The following is a 22,299-nucleotide window of genomic DNA, read 5'->3' as shown; positions in this document are numbered from 1 at the left end:
TCTGACTTCTCTGATCTGCATTCTCACTCCTAGTCAATCACCCCATACACATCCCATGTAACCCCCCATCATTTGTGCGTTACCTCTGATCTCTGAGTTGTCCGTCTGGTTGAATCTTTCTCTGCATTTCCAGCCTCAACCCCTCTCAGCGCTCAGATGCTCCTAGTAATGGCTGGATGAGAAGACGGTGGGGGTGTTATAACATCTGTTCCTTGTCAACAACACCTCCTCCTCCCCCAACCCCCCATTACACCCCCCCAGGGATCACCATTGCACAATACAAGAGACTAAACATCAGGAGCCTCCAAGACCAACACAGGCAATATCATATGGGAAAGCATCGACCCGTGCCAATGTGCAACCTATGCCTTTCTGACCAGAACAGATGTGGAACATTGCGTTTTTTTCAACAATGACTTTTTTTTGCAAACCACAATTATTTTCGTGTTGTTTATTTGGAAGTGTAGGGGTCTATGTGCTTCTTTGTGCAATGCTGGTGGGAGGGGCCAGCAGGGTGCTATACTGAGCTGCCTCAGTACTCCTCTCAAGAGCCCTCAGCCCTGATGGAAGCAGTGAGTGGGCTCTTGGGTGGAGTTATGCAAATATCAAAATGCCTTAAAGCAGGGGTCTCAAACTGGCGGCCCTCCAGCTGTTGAGAAACTATCATGCCTCTGCCTATGGGAGTCATGCTTGTAACTGTCAGCCATAGAATGCCTCATGGGACTTGTAGTTTTGCAACAGCTGGAGGGCCGCCAGTTTGAGAACCCTGCCTTAAAGTGTTTCTAAAGCCTCAAGCACCTTCTCTGCTGCAGGATCCCCCTAGCCCCCTCTTAGTATTACCTGAGCCCAATTTAATCCAGCATGTCCATCTTCCTCATTGGGAAAATTGATAGCAGCCATTGGCTCCTGCTTCCAATCAATCAACTCCAGTGATGAGGGAGGGAGAGTGCCGGCGGGAGGGAGTGGGCAGGTTTGGGGGTTGAGGGGCGAGTCCCGCTGTCTGTGTCAATGGATGCATCAGCAGGGCTTGGGAGTGAGCCCGCACAGGTACCCCTATGGGAATAGGTTTCCTATTGGGGCACAGCAAGAGAGGAGGAGCCAGGAGTGCTGGTGGGGGACCAAAGAAGAGGAGCCATTGGCTTCCGCCCTCTCAATCAACTCCAGTAACGAGGGATCGGTGGGGCAGGTCCCAGCCCCACTGTCTGTGTCAGTGGATGCAGCAGCAGGACTGAGGAGCAAGCCCACATGGGTGCCTGCATGGGAATTAATCTCCTTCTGGGGGGCACCAGCAAGAGAGGAGGAGCCAGGAGCATTGGCAGGGGACCCAAGAAGAGGATCCATTGGCTTCCGTTCCTGTCAATCAACTCAGGTGATGAGGGATCGGGGGGCTGGGACGAGCCCCACTGTCTGTGTCAATGGACGCTGCAGTGGGCCTCGGGAGTAAGCCTGCATGGTTTACTGTTGAGGGCACCAGCAAGAGAGGAAGAGCCAAGAGCACCTGCGGGGGACATGAGAAGAGGAGGATCGGGGCTGCTCTGTTGCCAGCAGGTAAGTATAGACATTTATTTATTAGTGTTTCTTTTACGGACGATCTGTTCTAGATCTCTAAGCCCCAAACCCTTAAAGACCTCTAAGAAGAAATTAATAAAGGACGAGTGAATCGGGGGGCTTCAGTAACCAAAACTGCAGTGTTTATCCTCATGACACAACACAGGAAGCACCTCCATGGTTAACAGAGGACAAAATTAAAATTAGACTTGAGAAACTTAACATTAATAAATCACCGGGACCAGATGGCTTGCATCCGAGGGTACTTTACTCAGTCAAGTGATTGCCAGACCGTTGTTCCTAATTTTTACTGACAGTCTACTGACTGGAATGGTACCAGCTGATTGGAGAAAAGCCAATGTAGCACCAATATTTAAAAAGGGCCCAAAATACATCCCTGGGAATTACAGACCAGTTAGCCTAACATCAATAGTATGTAAACTCTTGGAGGGGAAGATAAGGGACTATATGCAAGATTTTAGTAATAAGAATGATATCATTAGCAGTAATCAGCATGGATTCATGAAGAATCGCTCTTGCCAAACCAATCTATTAACCTTCTATGAGGAGGTGAGTTGCCATCTAGATAAAGGAAGGCCCGTAGATGTGCTGTATCTGGATTTTGCAAAAGCATTTGAAACAGTTCCCCATAAACGTTTACTGTACAAAATAAGGTCCGTTGGCATGGACCATAGGGTGAGTACATGGATTGAAAACTGGCTACAAGGGCGAGTTCAGAGGGTGGTGATAAATGGGGAGTACTCGGAATGGTCAGGGGTGGGTAGTGGGGTTCCCCAGGGTTCTGTGCTGGGACCAATCCTAATTAATTTGTTCATAAACGACCTGGAGGATGGGATAAACAGTTCAATCTCTGTATTTGCAGACGATACTAAGCTAAGCAGGGCAATAACTTCTCCGCAGGATGTGGAAACCTTGCAAAAAGATCTGAACAAATTAATGGGGTGGGCAACTACATGGCAAATGAGGTTCAATGTAGCAAAATGTAAAATAATGCATTTGGGTGGCAAAAATATGAATGCAATCTATACACTGGGGGGAGAACCTCTGGGGGAATCTAGGATGGAAAAGGACCTGGGGGTCCTAGTAGATGATAGGCTCAGCAATGGCATGCAATGCCAAGCTGCTGTTAACAAAGCAAACAGAATATTGGCATGCATTAAAAAGGGGATCAACTCCAGAGATAAAACGATAATTCTCCCACTCTACAAGACTCTGGTCCGGCCGCACCTGGAGTATGCTGTCCAGTTCCGGGCACCAGTCCTCAGGAAGGATGTACTGGAAATGGAGCGAGTACAAAGAAGGGTAACAAAGCTAATAAAGGGTCTGGAGGATCTTAGTTATGAGGAAAGGTTGCGAGCACTGAACATATTCTCTCTGGAGAAGATACGCTTGAGAGGGGATATGATTTCAATATACATATACCGTACTGGTGACCCCACAATAGGGATAAAACTTTTTCGCAGAAGAGAGTTTAACAAGACTCGTGGCCACTCATTAAAATTAGAAGAAAAGAGGTTTAACCTTAAACTACGTAGAGGGTTCTTTACTGTAAGAGCGGCAAGGATGTGGAATTCCCTTTCCACAGGCGGTGGTCTCAGCGGGGAGCATTGATAGCTTCAAGAAACTATTAGATAAGCACCTGAATGACCACAACATACAGGGATATGTAATGTAATCCTGCACATAATCACACACATAGGTTGGACTTGATGGACTTGTGTCTTTTTTCAACCTCACCTACTATGTAACTATGTCAAAAACCATCTCTTGTGTTTTTTAACCTTTTTGACACTTCTTTTGTGAAATGGTAGGGGTACATTTCTACCCCATTACCAATTCACAAAGGGGGGGGCTGGGATCTGGGGGTCCCCTTGTTAAAGGGGGCTTCCAGATTCCGATAAGCCCCCCACCCGCAGACCCCCACAACCACCGGGCAAGCGTTGTGGGGATGAGGCCCTTCTCCCCTTCAACATGGGGACAAGGTGCTTTGGGGGGCTACCTCAAAGCACCCTCCCAATATTGAGGGCATGTGGCCTGATATTCAGGAGGGGGGGCGCTCTTTCATCCCCCCCTCTCTTCCTGCAGCCTGCCAGGTTGCGTGCTCGGATAAGGGTCTGGTATGGATTTTTGGGGGGACCCCACGCCAATTTTAAAAAAAATTTGGTGCAGGGTTCCCCTTAAAATCCATAGGTCTGGTATAGATTTTGAGGGGGACCCCATGCCATTTTTTAAAAAATTTTGGCACGGGGTTCCCCTTAATATCCATACCAGAACTGAAAGGCCTGATATGGAATTTAGGGGGACCCCCATGCATTTTTTTAAAATTTAGCTTCGGGGTTCCCCTATGGGGAAATCCCATGACGTTTTTATCAATGAACCTTTATGTGTATTGTCGGACCGACAATTCATTAATAGCCGCGAGTAGTTTTAAATGACTTTTTTTCCTTTGAAATGTCATTTTGCTGTCAGACTGTTCTAAACACGGAAAAAATGCACCCCTTTACAGGCATACTATAGACACCCCCCAGGTATGAAATTTAAAGGAATATTACACTTTTATTGTTTCACTTTCAGCATTATTACAATCACTGCACCCGAAAAAACTGCGTTTTTTAAAACTTTTTCTTGCATTGATACATGTCCCCTGGGGCAGGACCCGGGTCCCCAAACACTTTTTATGACAATACCTTGCATATAATCCTTTAAAATGAGCACTATTGATTATTCATATTCGTGTCCCATAGACTTTAATGGTGTTCGCGTGTTCAAACAAATTTTTTGCCTGTTCGCAAGTTCTGCTGCAAACCAAACTGGGGGGTGTTCGACTTATCCCTAGTCACCAGTACGGTATTTGTATATTGAAATCATATCCCCTCTCAAGCGTCTCTTCTCCAGAGAGAATAAGTTTAGTGCTTGCAATCTTTCCTCATAACTAAGGATGAGCTTTGAGTTCGAGTCGAACCCATGTTCGACTCAAACATCGCATGTTCGACCGTTCGTCAAATTTCGAACGTTATGGGCCGTTCGCGCCAAATTCACGGCCCATAATTCACTGCGGCATCGCAGTGCATTGCTGGCTGATAATTGGCCAAGCATGCACTATGACCCACATGCTTGGCCAATCACAGTGCCGTCTGTACAGGGAGCCGTAATTGGCCAAAGTCATGGTGGTTTTGGCCAATTATGGCTCAGGGGGTTTATTACACGCCCCATACTATATAAGGCCACCTGCACATCGGCCCTGTGTAGTATGTTCCAGCGTTGAGAGAGAGAGAGAGACAGTGTCATTTGATTTAAGTTAGATAGAGTAGGCAGGCGAGTCAGTTAGCTGCACTTACAGTGTATTGTGTATATATATGCATCCTAGGTGTTGTATATATATATATATATATATATATATATATATATATATATATATATATATATATATATATATATCGGTGTTCTTCTGATCCTATTAGTACCGCAGGCAGCTGCAGTATTTACAGTTAGTGTAGTGCGTCCTCTGCACAGTGTGCACCTAAAGCTACCTGAAGAAAATTGATGGTGTTCTTCTGATCCTATTAGTACTGCAGGCAGCTGCAGTATTTACAAGTTAGTGTAGTGCATCCTCTGCACAGTGTGCACCTAAAGCTACCTGAAGAAAAATGGTGGTGTTCTTCTGATCCTATTATTCCCACAGGCAGCTGTAGTATTTACAGTTAGTGTAGTGCGACCTCTGCACAGTGTGCAGCTAAAGCTACCTGAAGAAAATTGGTGGTGTTCTTCAGATCCCTTTAGTACCGCAGGCAGCTGCAGTATTTACAAGTTAGTGTAGTGCGTCCTCTGCACAGTGTGTACCTAAAGCTACCTGAGGAAAATTGGTGGTGTTCTTCTGATCCTATTAGTACCGCAGGCAGCTGCAGTATTTACAGTTAGTGTAGTGCGTCCTCTGCACAGTGTGCACCTAAAGCTACCTGAAGACAATTGCTGTTGTTCTGATCCTATTAATACCACAGGCAGACAGCTACAGTATTTACAGTTATGCCCCGTACACACGGTCGGACTTTGTTCGGACATTCCGACAACAAAATCCTAGGATTTTTTCCGACGGATGTTGGCTCAAACTTGTCTTGCATACACACGGTCACACAAAGTTGTCGGAAAATCCGATTGTTCTGAACGCGGTGACATAAAACACATACGTCGGGACTATAAACGGGGCAGTGGCCAATAGCTTTCATCTCTTTATTTATTCTGAGCATGCGTGGCACTTTGTCCGTCGGATTTGTGTACACACGATCGGAATTTCCGACAACGGATTTTGTTGTCGGAAAATTTTATCTCCTGCTCTCCAACTTTGTGTGTCAGAAAATCCGATGGAAAATGTCCGATGGAGCCCACACACGGTCGGAATTTCCGACAACATGCTCCGATCGAACATTTTCCATAGGAAAACCCGACCGTGTGTACGGGGCATTAGTGTACTGTGTCCACTGCACAGTGTGCACCTAAAGCTACCTGAAGAAAATTGGTGGTGTTCTTCTGATCCTATTAATACCACAGGCAGGCAACTACAGTATTTACAGTTAGTGTACTGTGTCCTCTGCACAGTGTGCACCTAAAGCTACCTGAAGACAATTGCTGTTGTTCTGCTCCTATTAATACCACAGGCAGGCAGCCAGGGCCGGACTGGCCTACCGGGATACCGGGAAGATTCCCGGTAGGCTGTCTGCACCTAGTACCCCTGGGGCCACTTTTGGCTCTGAGCTTGGCTGGCTGGCTGACTGTCAGCAAAATACTGAGCAGCGGCGGCCGCCGCCGCACTACCCAATGGCCGTGTGTGTCGCCTCCTCCGGACCGGCCACAGAACTAAATAGTGATATGCCTCTGTGTGCCTGAGGGGAGGAGCAGGAGAACGCCGTGCTGCTCGATTTTCCCTTTGTGACTGGTCCCGTGCAGCGCCAGCACCGCCCACTAATCTGCAGGAGGAGAATAGGAGAAGTGAATGGCCCGTGCAGCTGCAGCACAGGAATTAAGGTACAAAAAAAAATATCTCTCTCTCTCTCTCTTTCTCTCTCTCTCCCCCCTCTCTCTCTCCCTCCCCCCCCTCTCTCTCTCTCCTCTCTCTCTCCCCCCTTTCTCCCTCTCTCTCTTCCTTTCTCTCTCTCTCCTTTTTTGTGACAGTCACATTTGTCTGCAGTTTGGTCTTCAGGGAGGTGTACAAGTTCATGTTTTGTTCAAGTGCCAGATTATCGTGGAAAAGCTGTATACCATCAAATGCAGCCTCTGTACCCATAAATTGCCACCACTGTGCCCATCAAACGCAGCCACTGTGCCCATTAAATGCAGCCACTGTGCCCATAAATTGCCGCCACTGTGCCCATCAAACGCTGCCATTGTACCCATCAAACACAGCCACTGTACCCATAAATTGCCACCACTGTGCCAAACGCAGCCACTGTACCCATAAATTGCCGCCACTGTGCCCATTAAACGCAGCCACTGTGCCGATAAATTACCGCCACTGTGCCCATTAAACGCAGCCACTGTGCCATCAAACGCAGCCACTGTGCCATCAAGTGCAGCCACTGTGCCCATAAATTGTCGCCACTGTGCCCATTAAACGCAGCCACTGTGCCATCAAGCGCAGCCACTGTACCCATTAAACGCAGCCACTGTGCCATCAAACGCAGCCACTGTGCCATCAAACGCAGCCACTGTACCCATAAATTGCCGCCACTGTGCCCATTAAACGCAGCCACTGTGCCCATAAATTACAGCCACTGTGCCATCAAACGCAGCCACTGTACCCATAAATTGCCACCACTGTGCCAAACGCAGCCACTGTACCCATAAATTGCCGCCACTGTGCCAAACGCAGCCACTGTACCCATAAATTGCCACCACTGTGCCAAACGCAGCCACTGTACCCATAAATTGCAGCCACTGTGCCAATAAATTACCGCCACTGTGCCATCAAACGCAGCCACTGTGCCATCAAGTGCAGCCACTGTGCCCATAAATTGCCGCCACTGTGCCCATTAAACGCAGCCACTGTGCCATCAAGCGCAGCCACTGTACCCATTAAACGCAGCCACTGTGCCATCAAACCCAGCCACTGTACCCATAAATTGCCGCCACTGTGCCCATTAAACGCAGCCACTGTGCCCATAAATTACCGCCACTGTACCATCAAACGCAGCCACTGTACCCATCAATTGCCGCCACTGTGCCCATCAAACGCAGCCACTGTACCCATAAATTGCCGCCACTGTGCCCATTAAACGCAGCCACTGTGCCCATAAATTACCGCCACTGTACCATCAAACGCAGCCACTGCACCCATCAATTGCAGCCACTGTGCCCATTAAACGCAGCCACTGTGCCATCAAGCACAGCCACTGTACCCATAAATTGCCACCACTGTGCCCATTAAACACAGCCACTGTGCCCATTAAACACAGCCACTGTGCCCATAAAACACAGCCACTGTGCCATCAAACGCAGCCACTGTACACATCAATTGCAGCCAAATGTGCTTTAACCACTTCAGCCCTGGAAGGTTTTACCCCCTTCCTGACCAGAGCACTTTTTACAATTCGGCACTGCGTCGCTTTAACTGCTAATTGCGCGGTCATGCAATGCTGTACCCAAACGAAATTTGCGTCCTTTTCTTCCCACAAATAGAGCTTTCTTTTTATGGTATTTGATCACCTCTGCCGTTTTTATTTTTTGCACTATACACGGAAAAAGACCGAAAATTTTGAAAAAAAATGATATTTTCTAATTTTTGTTCTAAAAAAAATCCAATAAACTCAATTTTAGTCATACATTTAGGCCAAAATGTATTCGGCCACATGTCTTTGGTAGAAAAAATGTCAATAAGTGTATATTTATTGGTTTGCGCAAAAGTTATAGCGCCTACAAACTAGGGTACATTTTCTGGAATTTACACAGCCTTTAATTTATGACTGCCTATGTCGTTTCTTGAGGTGCTAAAATGGCAGGGCAGTACAAAACCCCCACAAATGACCCCATTTTGGAAAGTAGACACCCCAAGGAAATTGCTGAGAGGCATGTTGAGCCCATTGAATATTCATTTTTTTTGTCCCAAGTGATTGCATAATGACAAAAAAAAAAAAAAAATTACAAAAAGTTGTCACTAAATGATATATTGCTCACACAGGCCATGGGCATATGTGGAATTGCACCCCAAAATACATTTAGCTGCTTCTCCTGAGTACGGGGATACCACATGTGTGGGACTTTTTGGGAGCCTAGCCGTGTACGGGGCCCCAAAAACCAGTCACTGCCTTCAGGATTTCTAAGGGCGTACATTTTTGATTTTACTCCTCACTACCTATCACAGTTTCGGAGGCCATGGAATGCCCAGGTGGCACAAACCCCCCCCCAAATGACCCCATTTTGGAAAGTAGACACCCCAAGCTATTTGCTGAGAGGCATGGTGAGTATTTTGCAGCTCTCATTTGTTTTTGAAAATAAAGAAAGACGAGAAAAAAAAATTTTTTTTTTCTTTTTTCAATTTTCAAAACTTTGTGACAAAAAGTGAGGTCTGCAAAATACTCACTATACCTCTCATCAAATAGCTTGGGGTGTCTACTTTCCAAAATGGGGTCATTTGGGGGGGTTTTTTGCCACCTGGGCATTCCATGGCCTCCGAGACTGTGATAGGCAGTGAAGAGTGAAATCAAAAATTTACGGCCTTAGAAAGCCTGAAGGCGGTGCTTGGTTTTCGGGGTCCCGTACGCGGCTAGGCTCCCAAAAAGTCTCACACATGTGGTATCCCCGTACTCAGGAGAAGCAGCAGAATGTATTTTGGGGTGTAATTTCACATATTCCCATGGCATGTTTGAGCAATATATCATTTAGTGACAACTTTGCGCAAAAAAAATTAAAAAAAATAAAAAATTGTCTCTTTCCCGCAACTTGTGTCACAATATAAAATATTCCATGGACTCGACATGCCTCTCAGCAAATAGCTTGGGGTGTCTACTTTCCAAAATGGGGTCATTTGGGGGGGTTTTGAACTGTCCTGGCATTTTATGCACAACATCTAGAAGCTTATGTCACACATCACCCACTCTTCTAACCACTTGAAGACAAAGCCCTTTCTGACACTTTTTGATTACATAAAAAAATAATTTTTTTTTGCAAGAAAATTACTTTGAACCCCCAAACATTATATATTTTTTTAAAGCAAATGCCCTACAGATTAAAATGGTGGGTGTTTCATTTTTTTTTTTCACACAGTATTTGCGCAGCGATTTTTCAAACGCATTTTTTGGGGAAAAAAACACACTTTTTTAAATTTTAATGCACTAAAACACACTATATTGCCCAAATGTTTGATGAACTAAAAAAGATGATCTTAGGCCGAGTACATGGATACCAAACATGACATGCTTTAAAATTGCGCACAAACATGCAGTGGCGACAAACTAAATACATTTTTAAAAGCCTTTAAAAGCCTTTACAGGTTACCACTTTAGATTTACAGAGGAGGTCTACTGCTAAAATTACTGCCCTCGATCTGACGTTCGCGGTGATACCTCACATGCATGGTGCAATTGCTGTTTACATTTGACGCCAGACCGACGCTTGCGTTCACCTTAGCGCGAGAGCAGGGGGGACAGGGGTGCTTTTTTTTTTTTTTTTTTTTTTTTTCTTTATTATTATTATTTTTTTATCTTATTTTTAAACTGTTCCTTTCATTTTTTTTTTTTTTAAATCATTTTTATTGTTATCTCAGGGAATGTAAATATCCCCTATCATAGCAATAGGTAGTGACAGGTACTCTTTTTTGCAAAAATTGGGGTCTATTAGACCCTAGATTTCTCCTCTGCCCTCAAAGCATCTGACCACACCAAGATCGGTGTGATAAAATGCTTTCCCAATTTCCCAATGGCGCTGTTTACATCCGGCGAAATCTAAGTCATAAAATGCTCGTAGCTTCCGGTTTCTTAGGCCATAGAGATGTTTGGAGCCACTCTGGTCTCTGATCAGCTCTATGGTCAGCTGGCTGAATCACCGGCTGCATTCTCAGGTTCCCTGTTGAGACAGGAGAGCCAGAGAAAAACACGGAAGACGTTGGGGGGGGGGGCATTCCCTCCCACTGCTTGTAAAAGCAGTCTAGAGGCTAATTAGCTGCTAGGATTGCTTTTACATGAAAGCCAATCGCTGGCTGAAAAGAATGATACCAAGATGATACCTAAACCTGCAGGCATCATTCTGGTATAACCACTCAAAGTCGTGAATGGCGTACCTGAAGACAAAAAAATGGTTAACAATAAAGCACAGTAAACGGTAAGGTATAAAAAATTGCATATCTGAAAAGCAAACATGATAAAACATAATAACAATAAAACATTGCAGAATAGAATACAGTAAAAAAGAGCAGAACAATAGAGAGAGAGAGAACAATAAAACGACAACTATTTTTTTTTTTATTTTATATTTTTGTTTGTGTTTTTTTTTTTTTTTTTTTTTTACACTTTTTTTTGTAACTAACTTTTATAACTGTAACCGGTTCCAGGTTCGGGTCTCTCAAAATGCGATGGCATCTTGGGAGACCCTGTGAAAGTGTGCCTAGTCTGTGCAATGCTGTACCCTACGCTAATACTCAACTAGTGAATGGTAGCGTTCAAAACATTCACCAATGCAAAGACCAGGATTGTCAGGACAGGAGGAACAATAATAGCGGGTGTCACGCCTATATCCGCGCTTGCTGCAGACACAACATCTTTTTTGGGGGGTTCGTTGGGTAGGGGTACTCGGGAGGACATAAAGAAAATGCCTCTCATGCAGCCGACTGCATTTGGTTGGGGATGTGAATGGGGGAAGTACGGGCGCTGCAGAAGCGGTGGGTTCCCAATTAGGATTGGCGAATGCAGCAGGAAGGGCATTATGGACACGACGGGCCTGTGTTTGTCTTCTTGGTGGCAGCGGGACACTACTTGTGCTTGCCACCTCACCAGCTTGAACTGCACTTATGGGACTCGCCACGTCACCAAGTGTTACTGCAGTGCTGGTTTGACTACGACCGGGGTGTACTAGGCTGCTGGTGCTTACCAGTTCACCAAAACGCTACCAAAAAAACTGTTAGCGATCGCAGGGATCAGGCCTGACTCTGCGAACGCTGCAGTTATGCATTTAGTGTTTTGTAAGTGACAGTGATCGATCGATACTGCACTTGGGTGGGCTGGGCCGGGCAGAGGGGCAAAACGCAGGTGCTAGCAGGTATCTGGGCTGATCCCGCTAACACTGCGTTTGTGGGAACCCTAAACTGCTGGGGACGCTAGTATAGATCTGATCAGATCAGATATTGATCCGATCAGATACTATACCACTAAGGGAGGTGTACGGTGTGTGCGTGGGTGTTAGCGGTACTGGCGCTAACCTGACGCTGCCTGGGGCTGGTGCTTGCCAGTTCACCAAAACGCTACCAAGAAAACTGTTAGCGATCGCAGGGATCAGGCCTGACTCTGTGAACGCTGCAGTTATGCGTTTAGTGTTTTGTAAGTGACAGTGATCGATCGATACTGCACTTGGGCTGGGCCGGGCGGAGGGGCAAAACGCAGGTGCTAGCAGGTATCTGGGCTGATCCCGCTAACACTGCGTTTTTGGGAACCCTAAACTGCTGGGGACACTAGTATAGATCTGATCGGATCAGATATTGATCCGTACAGATACTATACCACTAAGGGAGGCGTATGCTGCGTGCGTGGGTGTTAGCGGTACTGGCGCTAATCTGACGCTGCCTGGGGCGACGCATATCACCGCCGGGCGATCAGGGGGCTAAACCTTTATTAGGTAATAAACGGCGGGTGCCCTGACACTATAAAAAATAAACGAACTAACCAGCGTCACCCGTAACACTTATACGGTGATCAGTGGTGAAAGGGTTAACTAGGGGGCAATCAAGGGGTTAAAACATTTATTAGATAGTATATGGGGGTCCCTGTCACTATAAAACGCTGACGGCGAACCTAAATATTTACGTTCCTAACTAGCGTCACCAGCGACACTAATACAGCGATCAGAAAAATTATCGCTTAGTGACACTGGCGACAGGGGGTGATCAAGGGGTTAAAACTTTATTAGGGGGGGTTAGGGGGGTATCCTAGACCTAAAGGGGGGTAATACTCACTGCCCTAACACTGTAACTGTCACAAACTGACACCATGCAGTAATCAGAAAAAAAAAAAAATACTGCTGGTGTCAGTTTGTGACAGGGGGGGGGGTGATTGGGGGGGGATCGGGGGGCAATCGGGGGGGGATCAGGGGTGTAAAGTATGCCTGGCATGTTCTACTGTGTGTGTGTGTGTGTTGTGCACTTACATGTCTTCTCTCCTTGGCGCTGGACGGAAACTGCCAAAGCCGAGGAGAGATGACATCACATCCTCTGCCTGTGTGAAACTACACACAGGCAGGGGAGGATTCCGATTGGCTGGGAGCGATCGCGAGGGGGGGGCCACGATCGGATGGTCTCCCCCTCGCCTCCCGACGCTCCCAGTCAAATGCCGACCGCCGCTGGCACCTGGGGGGGGGTCCGATCGGACCCCCCGCCCGCGGGAGGCAGATCACGTACAGGTACGTGATTCTGCCTGCCCGTGCCATTCTGCCGACGTATATCTACGTTAGGCGGTCGGCAAGTGGTTAAAATGCATGGCCATTAGTATGTCTGGAAGGCCAACAAGGAGAGACAGACAGTCACAAGCCAATAAAAGAGGGCAAGCAGGCTCTGTGTCTAGAGGCAACAGTGCTGGTCATGGAGATGGTGCATCCTCATCAGCACATGGCTGTGGGACACGCTTGTCCTTTTTTTCTGCAGCTGGCCCTGTTGAGCCGCAACATGCGGAAGACTTGGTAGAGTGGATGACCAAGCCGTCCTCATCCTCCTCATCCTCTCTCACCCAGGTTCAGGGTACTTTGTCTGGCAAAGCAGCTGCCAACGCGGCCTCTTCCCTCGGCTCAATGGCATCAGTCACTCCTTCCCTAGCCCCACCATGTCCTCCTGAGGAGTGCCTAGAACTGTTTGACCACAGTGTTGGGTACATGCTCCAGGAGGATGCCCAGCGTTTTGAAAGCTCCGATGATGGTACCCAGCTAGAGGAAGGCAGTAACGTGAGCCCAGAGAGAGGGGGTTGTCAAGAAGGACAACAATCTGGCAGTCACATTCCCCCAGCTGCAGCATACTGCCAGCTTTGCTCCAGTGATGAGGAGAGAGGGGATGATGAGGTCACTGACTCCATGTGGGTGGCTGATAGGAGAGAGGAGGAGGAGGCACATCTCCAACAAGGCAGGATGCCCTCCAGGGGCTAGCTTAAGGGCAGCACACCGACTGCATCACACTGCAGAGCTCCGCAGGTGCAGGGCGCTGCTGTCTCTGCGCGTTATTCCAAAAGTTCTTTGGTGTGGGCCTTTTTTGAGACAAGTGCATCAGATCCCACCGCTGCTATTTGCAACATATGTCTCAAGCGTATCTTGCGTGGCCAAAACATCACCCACTTGGGCACCACATGCTTGACCAGACATATGTCGACCTGCCATGCAGTTGATTGGCAAGCGTACCTAAAAGACCCACACCAAAGAACAAAGCGGACTTCTCCTTGCTCCTCATCAGCTGGGATCTCTAACCCCACTATACCTTCAGTCCTCTCTGAAACCTGCACTGAGGAATGAAGGTGTAGAATTAGGTGTGTCACAGCCAAGTACTCTGCGTACACCGACGTCAGATTGTACCAGGCAAATTTCCCTGCCCCAGTTGCTGCACTACCTTTTCAGTTGGTAGACTCTGCCCCCTTCCGTGAGTTTGTGGAATGTGCAGTTCCTCAGTGGCAGGTTCCCAAACGCCACTTTTTCTCACGGAAGGGGATTCTGGCTCTCAACTGGCATGTGTAAGGCAATGTCTTGGCCTCGCTGGACAGGGCAGTCAGCGGTAAGGTGCATGTTACCACTGACTCATGGTCCAGTAGGCATGGACAGGGACGTAACCTATCTTTCACCGCGCACTGGGTGACTCTTCTGGCAGCTGGGAAGGATGCAGGACAGGGTGTAGTAGTGTTGGAGGTTGTTCCACCACCACGCCTCCAAAATTCTACTAGTGGTGATTCTGCCACACCTATCTCCCCCCCTCCTCTTCTTCTTCCTCCATGGCCTTTTCCTGTGCTGATTTGTCCTGGGAACCAGCGGTGCTCTGTAGGAGTTCAAGGGGCTACGCAAGCACGCAGGCAAAAGAGATGCCATGCGGTGCTTGAGCTGGTGTGCTTGGAGGGCAGGAGCCACACTGGGGCAAAGATTCTGTCAGCTCTGCAGGGGCAGGTTCAGAGGTGGTTAACGCCACGCCAGCTTAAGGCAGGTATGGTAGTTTGCGACAATGGCACCAACCTCCTCTCCGCCCTCCGACAGGGACAACTGACCCATGTGCCCTGTTTGGCTCACGTCCTTAACTTGGTGGTGCAGCGGTTCTTGGGAAGGTACCCGGGATTACAGGATGTCCTGAGGCAGGTCAGGAAAGCCTGTGTGCATTTCCGCAGGTCATATAATGCCAGTGCTCGGCTGGCTGACCTTCAAAAGGAATTTAACCTGCCCAATCTGTGACATGCCCACCAGGTGGAACTCAACGTTGGCCATGCTGCAACGGCTGCAGCAGAGGGCTATCAATGAGTACCTATGCGACTATGTAAATATTCCTGAGAAGCCGCGCTTAGGACTAGGTTATATGGTAAGAAAAACGCAGGTTGCTGCCTCCCTTCCGCAAAAACACTCACAAGGAATGTCCTGCCAAACGTATATATTATAACAAAAATAGGGACAAAACAGCGCTACCTGAAAACCTGTCAGCTAAGCATATACAGGAAACATTAGCATAACGTTTTTTATTTATCTCATACGTCAAGATTCTTAACCCCTCAGTAATATATGGGAGGGAGTACTAATACCATTGTAGATGGATAGAAAACATATATATATATATATATATATATATATATATATATATATATATATATATATATGTCCTAACTTTAAATGCATATAGGCTGTAAAGAGGATGATATGTGTGACATATAAGAGACACCTTGTATGGATATACTATGAATCAATACCCGGTCTTTAAATTAATAGCCATATCCACCAATATCACATATTAACTGAAAAAATAATAATATATTGCAGGGAACAAGTACTTAGTGATGTTTGTTAATTCCAAGGGAGAGAAGCTACTTCCACCACATATATGCATGTATCAGTGTTTCCACAGTTCATATATTGCAGCGACTGAGGCACAATGCAGTATAATGCTCCATGCACTTTTCACGGCAACACTTTTCACGGCAACAAATCAGGATGTTCCCAACAGTGACTTTTGTGTGACCAAAGTTGATGGGTGACTTCTGTGCTCCCCCCTCCAATTGCCTACTCACCAGCTGTCGGAACCCCTGCAGGGGTATCAGGCCTGTAGTGCTTTCAGTGGGCTTCGCTGCACCCCGCTGCGTGATTATAGGTGTCTCAGTTGTATTCAAGTGGGTCAGGATGCGGAATTACCCTCGTGCATCAAAATATAAAAAAAGCTTCCATGGTGTGATAAAGTACCAATTTTATTAAAAACACTTATTAAAAGCAAAAAACAAAAATCAAAAAACGTCCAAGAGTAATGTGTCCACCCACCCAGTGGCCACTGGGATAGGATGGCAATCACAAACAGACTTGGATACCAGCAAAGTCACTGTACCCAATGCATGTACCGTGTACCGAGGTGGGGGAAGTGACGATCAGAGCGGTGTTCCTACATTCCACCCACTCATCTGCAGGGAAGTGACGTAATGAGCGTAGTTCCGTCGCTCATTATGCGACTATGGCACCAGGACAGGGTCAGGGGACCTTGTTTTTTTCCCCACGCCAGTGTCCTGTCACCATTTGAGGAGGCCACGAGGATGGTGAGCAATGACAGTGCATGCATCAGTGACACTGTACCTCTTGTCCACCTGTTGGAGAACACGCTGCATGGAATCATGGACAAGGCACTTGAGGCAGAACAGAGGGAGGAAGAGGAGGACTTCCTTACCTCTCAAGGCCCCCTTTATCCAGACAGTGTTCCTGCATGCCTGCCGATCACACAGGAAGAGGAGGAGGACGAGGATTGTGCCAGCATGGAGGTGGAGCCTGGCACTCAGCATCAGCAGCAGTCTTCAAGGGATCATTTACAGTCCGAAGAAACCCATGGACTTGTACGTGGCTGGGAGGAGGTGGCTGCGGATCATGTCGTCCTTAGTGATCCAGAGGACTCTGGACCAAATGCCTCAGCAAACCTACGCTGCATGGCCTCTCTGATTCTGCAAAGCCTGCAGAAGGATCCTCATATCAAGGGGAAGGGATGATTACTGGCTGGCAACCCTCCTTGATCCACGCTACAGGGGTAAGGTTGTGGACCTTATCTTGCCATCGCAGAGGGAGCAGAGGATGAAATATCTTCGTAAGGCCTTGCAGAAAGGTTTGTGCAATTCGTTTCCAGAGCCTGGGAGGTTACAATTTCCTGGTCCTCCTGGACAACGTGTTGCTGAGGTTTCAGTCAGTCACAGAAAGAGCGGTGGAGAAGGTTGCTGTCTGACCGATGCGTTCAGACAATTTTTTAGTCCGCAGCCCCAAGGTCTGATCGGTTCCAGCAACCATCGCCAGTGTCTGATTCACATGGTGCAGGAATACCTAGGGACAAGATCAGACTTGGACACCTTTTCCACCGAAAATCCTCTGGGTTACTGGGTCTTGAGGATGGATCACTGGCCAAGGCTTGCACAGTATGCAATTGAGCTACTGGCTTGTTCTGCATCCAGCGTTCTTTCAGAATGCACATTCAATGCTGCTGGAGTCTTTGTAACCGATCACAGGGTGCGCCTGTCCACCGAATCGGTCAATCGGCTGACCTTCATAAAAATGAATCAGTCTTGGATCATCAGCTACCAAACACCTGATGCTGATGTAACTTGATTTTTTTAAAATGTGAGATCCCTTCAAGACTGCCTATGCTGATGCTGAGTGACTATCCTGTTATGCTGACTCACAATCCTCTTCCTCCTCAATTTTCATGTTAATAGCTTGTAAGAACATTTTTGGTTCTGGGCACCGCCACCAGTGGCCAAGGCCCAATTTTTCTGCCCCAGTTTAACAGGGGCGTGTAATTACAATTTTTGATGCAATACTTTGCAGCAGGGCTCATTCCTGCGCTCCAACCAGGGGCGTAACTACCACCATAGCGACCCATGCGGGCGCTATGGGGCCCGCAGCCAAGTGGGGCCCAGTGAGGATGAGAGCACCACCGGCACAGTCTCCCAGCCAGGGGAAGAGAGAGGAGAGGAAGAGGCAAGCTGTGACCTGTGCCCAATGCAGCGTGACCTGTGCCTAATACAGCGTTGCCTGTGCCCAATACAGCCTGGTCTGCCTGTGCCCCATACAGCCTCACCTGTGCAGAGGAAGAGGCAAGCCACCCGGATCAGCAGAGAGCTGAATTGCCCGATGTAATCGCTTTCATTAGAACTTCCAGTGTTCCCGGGGCTCACGTCACATAGCTCCACCTCTTGGCCCGGCGCCTTTGATAGACAGAACGCCAATCCAATGCGGGACGTGTGATGTCATCAAAGGCGTCAGGCCAAGAGGTGGGGCTATGTGACGATGAGCCCCGGGAAGACGGGAAATTCAAATGAAACCTATTACAGCGGGCAATCCCGCTCTCTGCTGATCCGGGTGACTTGCCTCTTCCTCTGCACAGGTGAGTCTGTATGGGGCAAAGGCAGACCAGGTTGTATTGGGCACAGGCAACGCTGTATTGGGCACAGGTCACGCTGCATTGGGCACAGGTCACGCTGTATAGGGCACAGGTCACGCTGTATGGGGCACAGGTCATGCTGCATTGGGCACAGGTCACGCTGCATTGGGCACAGGTCACGTTGTATGGGGCACAGGTCACGGTGTATGGGGCACAGGTCACTCTGCATTGGGCACAGGTCACGCTGTATGGGGCACAGGTCATGCTGCATTGGGCACAGGTCACGCTGTATGGGGCACAGGTCACGCTGCATTGGGCACAGGTCATGCTGCATTGGGCACAGGTCACGCTGCATTAGGCACAGGTCATGCTGCATTGGGCACAGGTCACGCTGTATGGGGCACAGGTCAAGCTGTATGGGGCACAGGTCACGCTGCATTGGGCACAGGTCACGCTGCATTGGGCACAGGTCACACTGTATGGGGCACAGGTCACGCTGTATGGGGCACAGGTCACGCTGTATGGGGCACAGGTCATGCTGCATTGGGCACAGGTCACGCTGCATTGGGCACAGGTCACGCTGCATTAGGCACAGGTCATGCTGCATTGGGCACAGGTAACGCTGTATGGGGCACAGGTCAAGCTGTATGGGGCACAGGTCACGCTGCATTGGGCACAGGTCATGCTGCATTGGGCACAGGTCACGCTGCATTAGGCACAGGTCATGCTGCATTGGGCACAGGTCACGCTGTATGGGGCACAGGTCAAGCTGTATGGGGCACAGGTCACGCTGCATTGGGCACAGGTCACGCTGCATTGGGCACAGGTCACACTGTATGGGGCACAGGTCACGCTGTATGGGGCACAGGTCATGCTGCATTGGGCACAGGTCATGTTGCATTGGGCACAGGTCACGCTGCATTGGGCACAGGTCACGCTGTATGGGGCACAGGTCACGCTGCATTGGGCACAGGTCACGCTGTATGGGGCACAGGTCACGCTGCATTGGGCACAGGTCACGCTGCATTGGGCACAGGTCACGCTGCATTGGGCACAGGTCATGCTGCATTGGGCACTGGTCACGCTGCATTAGGCACAGGTCATGCTGTATGGGGCACAGGTCAAGCTGTATGGGGCACAGGTCACGCTGCATTGGGCACAGGTCACGCTGCATTGGGCACAGGTCACACTGTATGGGGCACAGGTCACGCTGTATGGGGCACAGGTCATGCTGCATTGGGCACAGGTCATGCTGCATTGGGCACAGGTCACGCTGCATTGGGCACAGGTCACGCTGCATTGGGCACAGGTCATGCTGTATGGGGCACAGGTCACGCTGCATTGGGCACAGGTCATGCTGCATTGGGCACAGGTCACGCTGCATTGGGCACAGGTCATGCTGCATTGGGCACAGGTCACGCTGCATTGGGCACAGGTCACGCTGCATTGGGCACAGGTCATGCTGTATGGGGCACAGGTCACGCTGCATTGGGCACAGGTCACGCTGTATGGGGCACAGGTCACGCTGTATGGGGCACAGGTCACGCTGCATTGGGCACAGGTCACGCTGCATTGGGCACAGGTCATGCTGCATTGGGCACAGGTCACGCTGCATTAGGCACAGGTCATGCTGCATTGGGCACAGGTCACGCTGTATGGGGCACAGGTCAAGCTGTATGGGGCACAGGTCACACTGCATTGGGCACAGGTCACGCTGCATTGGGCACAGGTCATGCTGTATGGGGCACAGGTCACGCTGCATTGGGCACAGGTCACGCTGCATTGGGCACAGGTCACGCTGTATGGGGCACAGGTCACGCTGCATTGGGCACAGGTCACGCTGCATTGGGCACAGGTCATGCTGCATTGGGCACAGGTCACGCTGCATTAGGCACAGGTCATGCTGCATTGGGCACAGGTCACGCTGTATGGGGCACAGGTCAAGCTGTGTGGGGCACAGGTCACACTGCATTGGGCACAGGTCACGCTGCATTGGGCACAGGTCACACTGTATGGGGCACAGGTCACGCTTTATGGGGCACAGGTCATGCTGCATTGGGCACAGGTCATGCTGCATTGGGCACAGGTCACGCTGCATTGGGCACAGGTCACGCTGCATTGGGCACAGGTCATGCTGTATGGGGCACAGGTCACGCTGCATTGGGCACAGGTCACGCTGCATTGTGCACAGGACATGCTGCATTGGGCACAGGTCATGCTGCATTGTGCACAGGTCACGCTATATGTGCCACAGGTCACGCTGCATTGACACTAGGGCAGCTGTGGGGGGGGCTGTTTGCAGGGGGGCCCCATACAACATTTTGCTATGGGGCCCTGCTATTTCTAGTTACGCCCCTGGCTCCAACTAGAGTATCTGTGAGGGGTTGCAGTATTGTGGCACCAGCACCAGTGCCCAAGGCCCAAATTTTCAGCCCCTGTTTAACAGGGGCGTATAATTACAATTTTTGATGCACTACTTTGCAGCAGGGCTCATTCCTGTGCTCCAACTATAGCATCTGTGAGGGGTTGCAGTGTTGTGGCACCAGTGCACAAGGCCCAATTTTTCTGGACCTGTTCAACAGGCACATGTAATCACAATTCTTGATCTAATATTTCACAGCAGGGCCCATTCCTGCGCCCACCAAGAGTAACTGTGAGGGCTTACAGTGTTGTGGCAACACCACCACCACCATCACCAAAGGCCCAATTTTTCTGCCCCTGTTCAACAAGTGCATGTAATTACAATTATTGATATAATTTTTCACAGCAGAGCCCGTTCCAGCGCCCACCATGAGTAACTGTGAGGACTTACAGTGGTGTGGCACCACCACCAAAGGCCTGATTTATCTACCACTGTTCAACAATGGCATGTAACAATGTTACAATTCTTGATCTAATAATTTACAGCATGGCCCGTTCCTGCGCTCACCAAGAGTAACTGTGAGGGCTTACAGTATTGCGGCAACACCAACACCTAAGGCCCCAATTTCTGCAGAGTATATAGGGCAGGCCCCTACTTTCAAATATCCAACTTACAAACGACTCCTACTTGCAAACGGAAGGAGACAACAGGAAGTGAGATGAAATCTACCCCTAGGAAGGGAAATTCTCTCCTGTAAGAGTTAATATGGGAAAAACGTGTCTCCTCTCCACCGATGGTTTATCACCAATCCTTGTTTCACTAAAATACCCAAATTTTCAAAAAACATTTGTCATTGGGACAGAAAGTGAGGTGAAAGCTTCTGAAGAGGAGGAAAGACAGCAAAACAAATGTTACAGTGCTGATAACCCTTCCCAAGCTTTCCAAAAAGCTTAACAATATATTTTTTGGCTGGAGCTACACTTTAAAAATGTACCAGTTCAGAATTACAAACAGATTCTACTTAACAACAAACCTACAGTCCCTGTCTTGTTTGCACCGCCTGTATACTGCTGTTCAGAGTATATAGGGCCTGGGAGCCCCACGCGTTTCCTTTTTTTAATTTGGGTGCGGGGTTCCCCTTAATATCCATACAAGACCCAAAGGGCCTGGTTATGGACTGGGGGGTGGGGGTACCCATGCCGTTTGTCTCACTGATTTTCATCCATATTGCCAGGACCGGAGATTACATTAAAGCCGCAAGCAGTTTTAAATGACTTTTATTCCTTGAAAATGTCATTTTGTGCAGGGACTGTTTTAAGCACGGGAAACACACGCCACTTTACAGGCATACTATAGACACCCCCCAGGTACGATATTTAAAGGTATATTTTCACTTTTTTTTCACTTTAAGCATCATTAAAATCACTGCTCCTGAAAAAACGGACGTTTTTAAAACTTTTTTTGCATTGATACATGTCTCCTGGGGCAGGACCGGGGTCCGCAAACCCTTTTTAGGACAATAACTTGCATATTAGCCCTTAAAATTAGCACTTTTCATTTTGAACGTTCGAGTTCCATAGACTTTAATGGGGTTCTAAAATTTGCG

The 22,299-nt window shown here is 48.5% G+C and overlaps 1 protein-coding gene across 1 annotated transcript in view; it reads right to left on the bottom strand.

Annotated features, from left to right (window-relative positions):
* Positions 1–22,299, bottom strand: part of LOC141133793 (uncharacterized) — a 115,507-nt gene that overhangs the window by 47,624 nt on the left and 45,584 nt on the right. The window contains exon 3 of the mRNA XM_073623349.1: positions 84–172. Within this exon, the coding sequence (XP_073479450.1) occupies positions 84–127 (44 nt within the window). The 5' untranslated portion in view covers positions 128–172. The remainder of the gene's footprint in view (positions 1–83; positions 173–22,299) is intronic.

The sequence above is a fragment of the Aquarana catesbeiana genome, linkage group LG03, assembly GCF_042186555.1.
Source record: "Aquarana catesbeiana isolate 2022-GZ linkage group LG03, ASM4218655v1, whole genome shotgun sequence".
Taxonomy (NCBI): Eukaryota; Metazoa; Chordata; class Amphibia; order Anura; family Ranidae; genus Aquarana; species Aquarana catesbeiana.
This window is presented reverse-complemented; position numbering and strand designations above follow the sequence as displayed.